We start from the raw sequence: 10,131 nt of genomic DNA, 5'->3' as shown, positions 1-10,131 counted from the left end.
CTACGTTCGTGGCTTGTATGTTTAGTCTATTTGGGTATAAGGTTGCTTTTTCTTAGCATTACAGTAGAGCTCATGTAGTCAGATGAACACCTTTCTGACTCAGCATCGGCCCCGTCTGAATCCATGGGGTGTAACCTTTAACTTTTCCGAGAGTCCTCTCTTTTGTGCCTTTTCTATTTCCACTACTGTGTGTTTTTCTATTTCAGAGTCTCCTTATGCTCATGGACAGCCCACTGAATCGGGCTGGTCTCCTGCAGGTTTATATCCATACCCAGAAGAATGTTCTAATTGAAGTCAATCCCCAAACCAGAATCCCAAGAACTTTTGATCGATTCTGTGGTCTTATGGGTAAGTGATTCTAACCTTATACTGGCCACAAAATAATACAGGAAGGTGGTTAGGAGTGGAAGAACTTTGGGAAGAGTCGAAAAGTTGCATCAACCTTAAAAATGTGAAAATGAGAAAAGTGCGGAGAGATTACAGTGTCTTTTTGTGAGTTTCAGGATGCATAGTACAACTACGTGTCCCTTAGCACAGTGGGGAGTGCCTGCGTGAGACTGTGCTAGCAGCAAAATAATTTGCTGATCGGGATATTTTAGGACTGCTTTAGACAATGCTGGGAACTCTAAAGATGGACTTTTTGTCTGCTTCAGCTCTGATCACTAGGTAGAGGATAGGATCCCTCCAGCAAAAGAACAGACAGCTTAAGTAATTTTCTTCTCTTGTCAGTTCAGTTGCTGCATAAGCTCAGCGTTCGAGCAGCTGATGGGCCTCAGAAATTGCTGAAGGTAAACATTGACTGCTAACAGGTAATGTTGCAGCATTCCTCCTTTGCAGCCAGCAGTGTAGGAGTGGGGTTTTTTTTGGGGGTTGTGTGTTTTGGTTTTTGGTTTTTTTTTTGTACAAACAATGGACTTAGCGTGGCAGGGTATCTTACCTCTACACCCCCTATTAACTTTCTGCTTTCTGTAGGTGATTAAAAATCCAGTCAGTGATCATCTGCCTGTGGGCTGTATGAAGATAGGTACCTCTTTTGCAGTTCCAAAGGTGTCAGATCTGCGTGAACTAGTTCCTGCAGCGGAGCCAGTTGCCATTGTTGTGGGAGCTTTTGCCCACGGTTCGGTAAGTGCATGAATTCCTTATTTGGAGTTGTAAAAATCTTTATCAGCATAGATTTCAGTCTTCTGCGTATGTGGGTTTTTTTTTTCTCTGCTCTTTGGCTTGGTCCCCCTTGTCCTGCCCCCCCTTTCTTCCTCCCAGGTAGGCTTGTCAAGTAAAGGCCCGGAGCTGTAACGCTTGGGACTTTGCTCCCTCCCAAGAGACGGCACTAGTGAGGGTTAGCAGTTTGCCTGCTGGAGAAATACTGTGCCTCTCCAATCAGTGGAGATAGATGGGACTAAGTGAAAACTTCCAGCCTGATTTTTCTCTCTTCCTCTAGGTCAATGTTGACTACACAGAAAAGATGGTTTCCATCAGCAACTATCCCCTCTCTGCTGCCCTGACATGTGCTAAAATTACTACTGCCTTTGAGGAAGTCTGGGGAGTAGTATGATGTGCTGCTGCTACTGCTGTCATGGTGGACTTCTATACAGTGACTCCACATTCTGGAAAGGCTCTTTTACTTAGGTGTGGACCTGGTGCAACTTTGGGCTCCTGGAAGGGAAAGGGCTTCAATTTTGTCCTGGCAGCTTCTGGAGCAATGAGACTTTAAATGGACTGCCCCTGCCCCACTGACCCTTTTTCCACCCCTATTAAAGGTCACTTTTGATAAGGAGTGCTTGTGTATTTTACTTTTTCACGTTTCACACATGGGCAGGCTTGATCCCTTTATAGCAGGGACTCAGCCCAAATTTGTCATGGAACTGAAATTCTTAGCTGTGCCCTGCTTGCCCTGCAGCTGATGTCACTCAGTCCTGTAGAAGCACCTTGCTCAGTGGTATGTGACAGTTCGCACTCCTGCACCGAGGCACCCAAGAGGAAAGGAGCTGAAGCCGATATGAAAAAGACCAGGAGCAATTTTTATCTTGGATGACAAACGTAGAAAAGTCAGAAGGTGGCTCCAATCCAATACAGTGCCTGCCTTGAGTGTTTTACAATCATCTGGTATCAGCAGAGACGCGTGTCCCCTGGAGGGCGGCAGAGAGATAAGGCAACATACAGAAGGTGGAGGATCTGGAAGGAGGCTTTCCCCGTTCCCCTCCTTTTGGGTCTTTGACCCTGTGCTTTCTCTTTCCCCCTCCTCGCGTTGAGAAAAGTCATACTTCAACACAGCAAACTTGGCAGGTGATGCTTTGCTTCTGGAGTGTTAAATCAACTCCTACAAATGCACAGGTGGTACAATCTGAAAAAGAGAAAAGTGCTAGATTTGTTTTGGTTGATTTTATGTTTGCCTTTCACCTTGGCATGTAATATTGCTGCCCTACTTCACCTCCTAGTCCAAGTGTGCGATTCTCTCCACCTCATACAGCCTTACCTTTTGGCTGTTATTCTGCTTTTTTTAGCTTTTCTTTTCGTGGCACAAGTAATCTGCGAATGTAAGGCAAGACCAATAATAAAGTGAAGAACAACACGTGGCCGAAGAAATAAATAGACTTGTACACCTGTAAAGAGAAAAGCAGGGTTAAGCATCAGCAAGCAGCTTTGAGCCAAGAACATGCGAGATGGGATGGAGGGAAAAGAGTGGGTTGTACGGGTTGTCTCTTTGTGGCTACTAGATACCTTCATCCATTTGTCCCAGGTGAAAAGGCAAAATGGCACCAGAGAGTAACCCATAAACATCCAGTGGTTAGCCTGCTGCAGCACATAGAAGATGGGCTGCAAGGCAGTGATGGAGGCCAAAGTGTTTAGGGGAGGACTGTCCCGAACAAGGTTTATGACCTAATTTAAAGAAAAAAAACAGAATTCTTGTCAGCTGGATGTCCTGTGGCTATATATGCAGGCTTTGGGGCCAAAATTATCTATCCAGCTGTGTAAAATGATTTTTAGTAAGCAGTTAGACTAAAAAAGTAGCTATGTACCCCATCCTGCTCAAAGTTTTAATTAAAAAAATCCCAACAGTTTAAATATGGAATATTGTTCTCTCAGTACTGGGAGATTTAGCAGAGGCATTCAGCTCATGTGCTTGTCCTCCAACGTTTCCAGCTGCCAAGCACTTCAGTTGCCCTCTACTCATATGCTAAGTTTTCCACTCTTCTTCCTGTCAGCTTCTGCAATACATTTATGGCTTGCGCATGCAGAAGCCAGCAACCTACTGAACTCTTGAGAACAGAACTGTATCATGTTTGAAAACCAATTCCAAAGTAAGCGGCTATTTTTCATATTTAATCCCAAGTAAAGCCTTCAGTGTAGCAGATTCCAGACCGACAGGGAAAGGCTAACGCAGGCCACCCCATTCTGGTAAGTGAGACAAAGCGCACCTGTCTTTCAACGATGACTATAAGCAACTCCATTTGAAAGCACACCAGGTAGCCAGAGTGCAGCCCGTGCCAAATGGCCAGGAAGAACAGGGCCACTGCCTGTGACAGCAGTTTGTTACCCAGGAACTTCAGACGCTTGAAGATGTAGCTAGAGCAGAAAAGAAACAAAGTGCTTCTAGTTTATTGTCTGTCCTCCCCTCTCCATGTCAAGAAATGCAGGGCCCAGGGGACTGTATGCCTTTGCACACCCTGTGGTGACAGAAACAGCAAGACAGCTCCCCTTAACAGGGCAAAATGTACCTCAGCCCTTGTCTTAAAGAAATCCCAGCTAATGGGGAGAAGTGGTTCAACAACGCACACAGAAATGCTATTTTACAATTCAGTTGTGTGTCTCAGCAAGTGCCAAACCAAAACCCGGTTGAGTGATTGCAGAGGGAGCACCAAGAGGCATGATGTAGGAATCAGCTGTTAGAGCAGTTCTGTCGCTGTTTGACCAGGCAGGCCGAAGGGCTCACTGTAGTCCCGTTCTAGCCTCTGCCCTCCTACTGCCATCAACTGCTTGCCTATATTAATGAACTGCCCTTTTAGATTGAATGAAAGATCTGTCTAACCCAGTAACCTGTTTCAAATGGCACAGCAGCAAAATGTGGAAGAAAGACTGTAAGAACCGAAAACTGACAGATTCTTCCTCTAATGTTCCCTCTCAGCCTAGGATCTGGCTCTGTTGACACAGATGTTACTGACACATTATAGAAGGGGAATTTTGTCCTGCTCACCGGGCCACCCAAGCATTGGTGTTGATGTTGAAAGAAGCAATGGTCCCTGTGAACAAAGGTGTTGTCTCATACAGCCAGACCTTCATGTTGGCACAGGCATCCCACAAAGGCTTTCCATTCTGGTCCTTCCCATTGTATCCCAGACCAACAAGGATGCAGACACCTTCCTACGGAAAAAGATTCAAAAGAAAGATGAGAGGAAAACATTGCCCCCTGTTTTTTTTTTGGAAAGGCAGAGCTGGGGAATCTCTGACTCTCACTGTGTTGAGTGGAGAGCACCACTGCAGATGGACCAAATGAATTAAAAACTACCTGCTTTTTAGTTATCTAGCCTTTGCTCACTTAAAGCAAGCTAAACTGACCTGCACTGATCTCCAGATATTTGGATTACTTCCATTTCACGCTAAGCCCAAGAGCATACTAAGTAGCTGTAAAGGTGCAACCTTTGTTCATTTGTCTTTTGTTTCTGGAACGACATCTAGACTCACCGTAACAAGCCAGCAAGTTACGTATTTGTAGAGTATAATTTTGCCCCAGATCAGTATGTAACCACAACGGAACCAGAAAGGCTTCTCCTGCAGAGATAAGAGTGAAACAGAATAGAAATAAAAACTGGAGTTGAGTGGCAATAATGAGACAAGGTAGATGAGATCTCATCACTGTCTTTCATTTTAATCTGATGTATGTGTTGAGACTGCTATATGGACTGGACTGCCAGGGTATTGGCTTATGCAAATTTAGACATCATTCTCCTTCCTTTGGTAATATTTGGCTGTACTGAAATAGGTACTTTGGGAAGCTCTGGGATTAGCATAGTGATTGCAGAATTTACACCCTCATTTATTCACACTGACACAGAAACATGGATAATCTGCAGTTCGCAATTACTTGTTAAGAGTTTTCTAAGAACCTCAAAGATTCTGGTAAGCCTTGTAAGTTACTCTAGTTAAGTTCTTTGCATGTAATGGTTAAATGGAAGGTCGTTAAAAGGTCACAAAGTACATATGTTAGGTTTCCAAAAACAACAGTAGCATCTAAGATTAATTCTCTATTTGTAAAAGTTTTCATTTGGTTCAGTTCATCTTAACACATTCCTGTTCTGCAACAAGTGGAATCCACAGGACAGGCAGTAATGCCAAATCAGTTGTGGAAAGGCTTATCACTAGTTGCTGACTTATCTTATTTTTAAATTCAGGCAAAACTGAAAAAAAAATCCTCTCTTGTAGATCCAGTGCCTACCAAAGAAGTGGAATTCTTCCATACCCCAGAACTGCCGAATGAATACATACCATATAATCATCTGAGATGAGGTATTCATCAGAGACGTACAGGCTCGACAAGGTATATGTTACTAGAAACAAGAGACCCAAACTCAGGCGCTTGAGAGCAGGCACAAAACTGAGAAAGAAAAATATGAAGGTCAAAGAAAAGCCTTGGAAAGAGACCGTCAAACTCATAATTTTAAAAACAGAAGGGGAGAAGAGGAGGTAGGGGAGACAGCGCTAGGGAGTCACCACATTCCGCTGCAGCAGATGCCTCTGTTTGGAAGCTGGGATGCTAACATTACCAGGCTGGGACCACATCTGTACTAAAGATGTCAAATGTTTTTTGACGTTCATGCCCTGGAACAACGCTAGGACATTGAGCGGAGAGTTATGAGCAACTTTTGAAAGACCGCCATGTCTTATAAATAATTTTTGGTCACAGTACTTTAGCGTCCAGGTAAGAAAGCACTCTGCTGCAGGGAACGTGGAGGATTCAGCATTCTGGGATATTAGGAAGGTGAGGAGCTAAATGGCTTTTTATTACCTATTGGGTCTCTGGCCTTGAACGTCAGTCATCTCACCCCTTGCCAGTTTCTGATAGTCTGTCATGGAGAACTGAGGCCCCACCATGAAGGCACCATAGAAATAGGAGAATCCTGAGACTTCCAGCAAGGTAGGAACTCCCCACACAGCAAATCGCCGCTGCTCAGGGGTCAGGAACTCCTGCACCAAAGGGAGTGGCATTAACATCATCCTAGGGGATCTCATACTACCTCTGGATGCTATGTTCTCAGCCTGCCTCCTTAATGGTCTCAGTTCTTGCTCTTGATGTATATGGAACTTTCCACTTTGTACTTCACGTCCATTCCTCTCCCCACACCCTCTATATAGCAACAAGTTCCAATGGTTGAGACCAGTTGCACAGATCTCTATTCCCAAATAAGCTCAAAACATGGAAGGGATCTATTGACACGCATCCCTGCCGACACAGTAAAAGCACTGTATCTGACCTTTTCCAGTCCCTGACTGCAATCGCATGTACTCTCCCAAGACCTTATCATCCTACAATTCCTACTTCTTGATGCAAGAATTCATTGCCTTTAAATACTTGAAACTTCAGCTTAGGAAATTTCAGCTCAACCTTGTTTTCTTGCAGTCAGCAGTGATTCCATGGATGCTAAAGACTTGGTCAGGCCCCAAACAGGAGACAGGGAATGCAGATACTTGAGGTAGGATTATGAGACTGTAGCAAGCGTTCTGCCCTCTCCCACACATTGTGCTGTGCAACTTCTCTCACTGTTTCATCTGCTTTAAAAACAGGGCCCTAACAAATGGTAATGGGCAGCGATTCACAAGGATATGGTAAGACTAAACAAAGGAAAGGAAGATGGGAACTGAGATCCAGTGCTGATGGTCTGCAAGTTAAAGGTACACCACCCACAAGACACAAAGCATTGAGGATCAGGAATCTAAAGCAACAGATTTGGGGGAAGGAGATGGCAGGGAATTTGGAAGGGGGCAGAATAATATTCTGACATGAGCAAAACAACTTTTGTCCATCTCTAATCACTACTGTCTCTGTTCCAAATCATTTATTTCCACTCCAGAATTCAGTGCCCTCAGACACTCGCAGAGGCTCCCCTCTCAGCCATGGCTTTTACCAATGAATGCAGCTTGCTAACTTGCATCCTTTGAACTTGATTTTCTGACCTCTAGCTCACTGGAATGGCATGGAAGAGGGGAGGAGGAACGAAGGAGAAATGGTGTCTTACTCACCGGATCTTTTCCTCCATCATAGTAATTGATGGCCAGACCTAGAGGTGAGAAACAATTATTTGAAGCCCTGGGATGGGCTGGTTGGGCTGAACAGGCAGTCCTCTCTTCTCTGAGGCACAGCTTGCAGAGTGCAAGAGAGAGGAGGGAGGTGTCACTCACCAATCAACTTGAGTGTCAAGACACAATGTGGCATTGTCCACTTGATATCATAATGCTCTGTGGCTGTGAAGTAATATCCAGCCATAAGGTATGTCTGAAAGAAACCATTGTTTGGGTTATTCAAACTAATTCCTCCAGCTGGTTTTGATCTGTCTCCACTTTTCCACCCACAGTTGCTACTGGGAAGTGCAAAACTGAACAGAGGGCTCCTTTCTACAAACCGATTCAGTAAGAAAGAGAGTTTTACCATCTGAAAGAAGAACGTGGTGAAGACGGCAGTGACTGTGCGACCCATTAGTCTCAGTATGAGGAACTGGATTAGGACACACAGCAGGGAATGAAAGAACTGCATCCCTGTGGGACGGGAAAGAGAGAGAGAGGTGAAGTAGAAATGACATTTTCCTACTACAGGTCCTCTCAAACTGTAGCACACCCTGGGCCAGGCAGCGCTCTCGTCCCAAACTCATCTTACCAAAATTGAAGTAAGCAATGGAGAGTCCTGTGAACACATTGTAGAGGTGAATGAGGTAGGTCTCCTTCTGGAAGAGGAAATAGCGCTGGAACAAGGCAAAAGGGTATCCTGAATAGAGGAGAAAAAAACCAGATGAGAGAGTTGTAAATTAGTGTAGACAAGGGTTTGCAAGGGCCCAGATTACAGCTTTCTTGAACGTGTTATTAGGAACATGTACTTTACATAGATATGGTGTACATTCTGATATTGTATTTCCATCTCAGGAGACAGAGGCCAGAAGAATTACTCCGTATATTATACAGATGAAAATACTTCAATAGGAACATAATTATATCAAAGTTGACATTGAAATGCAAGAAATTCCAGGATTACAGTTTCTGGCCTCATTCAATACATGAGATGGATAATGCTGAAATACATGAACCAGACTTTAGCCTCTGATTAATTTCCAAATTCTGTGACAAATCCAGCAAACGTGGCAAGAAGCTAGACACAAAAAAAAAAAAAAAAAGGAAAAAAGGTGACGGTGGGAATTTTATGGTTAATACCATTACATTGTCCTAAAAAATACAATGCCCGCTCCCACCTCAATGAGTTCTTACATGACGCTGACCAGCTTTAATCCCAGAGATCCTCACGACCTCCAGTAGTATACTCTTTCTTTTCTAACTCTCCAACTTCAGATTTGCATCCGATCTGTGAACTACTGGGCACACAAAGCTGCAATTAAGATCCAGTGGGACTACACATGTAGTACTTTTGAAAAAAAAAAAAAAAGTAAGTCAGAAGCATTTCATATGGAGCAGCTAAGATAAGTGGAAGGAGGTTTTTTCCTTGCATTTTCTGCATGCTAGCTCCTAGCCTAACTTAGGAATGGCTCCAGATTATTCATCCGTGGCTCTAGTGAGAAGCAAACATTTGTGAAGCACTCTGGTAGTACGGTGAGAAGTGCCATACAGAAACCCATGAGTAATTAAATTCTGTCGTCTAGGTGAGGTTCACATAGCATGCAATAAACACTGCCATATATTACACAATAAATATATTATGTTTTAACACATATTGACACGGGAAGCATTGTCCACCTCATGAGTATGTGAAATCTGTTCATATAATTAGCGTTTCTAAAGGCATGTGCACAATGAGCTGAATTGGTATAGCAGAAGAAACTTTAATTCTGGCATTTCGTAACTTACTGCTTTACTTTGCAAGCCTGTGTTCTTTTATCCTGATTAAAACCAAAACAAAAAAATCCCTTCAACCAAAAGAAAAGGAAATTAATCACATACCACAATACTGGCATCCACACTACTTATTAGCCTAGCTGAAATCTGTAGCAGTGGTTAGATCTCTGCTATTTGCACTAATGGAGTACTAGTAGCAGGAGGTAGTTATGTTTTATATGGAGCGTAATAAAAGGTGATGAAATCCACATTTTGCCAAGAAGTGTTTGATGGATGGAAGGTGTCCAATAAGCAAGGCCAAATCTAGTCACTACAGTCAGAGGAAATGAGAAACTCTGTCACGTTATGTAAAATACATGCCTTGCAGTCTATCACCGCTAACAGGCTGAGGTGTGACCGGAGCCATTTTAACGTCCTCTCCACCCTCCCAAATCCCTTGGGAGGGAGTCCCAGAGTTTAGGACTTTTGGGGTCCCTTCCAGATCCGGGACAGCAGCAGGCTCTATCGAGCCCAGACGTGTACCTGTGCTTCTTGAAACTGAGCTGCCCCTGCTCCCCATTTCCTCAGCCTCTCGCCACCCCTCTTTCGGTCTTCCCTGCCTCCTCGTTCCTGTTCCTTCCTCCTTTTGTGTCCCACACCGGTTTCCAGACCACAGGCTGCTTTCTCGGTCTGAGCGGCCGGCCAGCCCCGCATACCACGGCCCTTCGCCCGCAGAGCCTGGCAACCTTGCTCCGGCTCATCCAGCTTGCTCTGCCCTTCCACAACCGCGCCTCCAAATTCCCCTACAAAATACCTTACCCAAGCCGTCCTTTTCCCTTCCTGCTCCCCCATGCTTTTTACACAGCCTTCTTTTCGTTAGCCGGCATGCACTTCTGTCCCATTTCCCCCACTGCTTCCCTGAACACCAGCTGAGGAGGAATGAGGGAATTGGCAAAGAGAGTTCATCACACGGCCTCTCTGGGGATGAAGGAGTAACTCAAAGAATTAGAATAATTCACATTATTTAAAAGAAAAAAAAAAAAGTAGTATAGTCTACCAGCCTTCTACTCACAAACATACAGACGAGGATTCTTTTTTCACATG

The 10,131-nt window shown here is 44.2% G+C and overlaps 2 protein-coding genes across 2 annotated transcripts in view; one reads left to right on the top strand and one right to left on the bottom strand.

Annotated features, from left to right (window-relative positions):
- The first annotated feature begins 208 nt into the window (after nucleotides 1-208).
- On the top strand, nucleotides 209-1,775 carry EMG1 (EMG1 N1-specific pseudouridine methyltransferase). The gene is made up of 4 exons (XM_009699785.1): nucleotides 209-348; nucleotides 730-788; nucleotides 973-1,122; nucleotides 1,439-1,775. Exons 1-4 carry the CDS (start codon nucleotides 216-218, stop codon nucleotides 1,550-1,552), a joined length of 456 nt encoding a protein of 151 aa, XP_009698087.1. The 5' UTR covers nucleotides 209-215; the 3' UTR covers nucleotides 1,553-1,775.
- A 338-nt stretch (nucleotides 1,776-2,113) lies between these two features.
- The window catches only part of LPCAT3 (lysophosphatidylcholine acyltransferase 3), a 9,082-nt gene continuing 1,064 nt past the window's right edge, over nucleotides 2,114-10,131 (bottom strand). Inside the window, exons 2-13 of the mRNA XM_009699784.1 lie at nucleotides 7,865-7,973; nucleotides 7,640-7,746; nucleotides 7,393-7,486; nucleotides 7,234-7,271; nucleotides 6,002-6,180; nucleotides 5,482-5,590; nucleotides 4,681-4,767; nucleotides 4,193-4,359; nucleotides 3,417-3,564; nucleotides 2,719-2,877; nucleotides 2,474-2,600; nucleotides 2,114-2,341 (exon numbers count right to left, since the gene is read on the bottom strand). Of these exons, the coding sequence (XP_009698086.1) occupies nucleotides 2,484-2,600; nucleotides 2,719-2,877; nucleotides 3,417-3,564; nucleotides 4,193-4,359; nucleotides 4,681-4,767; nucleotides 5,482-5,590; nucleotides 6,002-6,180; nucleotides 7,234-7,271; nucleotides 7,393-7,486; nucleotides 7,640-7,746; nucleotides 7,865-7,973 (1,314 nt within the window). The 3' untranslated portion in view covers nucleotides 2,114-2,341; nucleotides 2,474-2,483. The remainder of the gene's footprint in view (nucleotides 2,342-2,473; nucleotides 2,601-2,718; nucleotides 2,878-3,416; nucleotides 3,565-4,192; nucleotides 4,360-4,680; nucleotides 4,768-5,481; nucleotides 5,591-6,001; nucleotides 6,181-7,233; nucleotides 7,272-7,392; nucleotides 7,487-7,639; nucleotides 7,747-7,864; nucleotides 7,974-10,131) is intronic.

Source organism: Cariama cristata, unplaced genomic scaffold (assembly GCF_000690535.1).
Source record: "Cariama cristata isolate BGI_N322 unplaced genomic scaffold, ASM69053v1 scaffold42304, whole genome shotgun sequence".
NCBI classification, from domain to species: domain Eukaryota; kingdom Metazoa; phylum Chordata; class Aves; order Cariamiformes; family Cariamidae; genus Cariama; species Cariama cristata.
The sequence above is the reverse complement of the archived record's forward strand: the minus strand, read 5'-3'. Positions and strand labels throughout refer to the sequence as shown.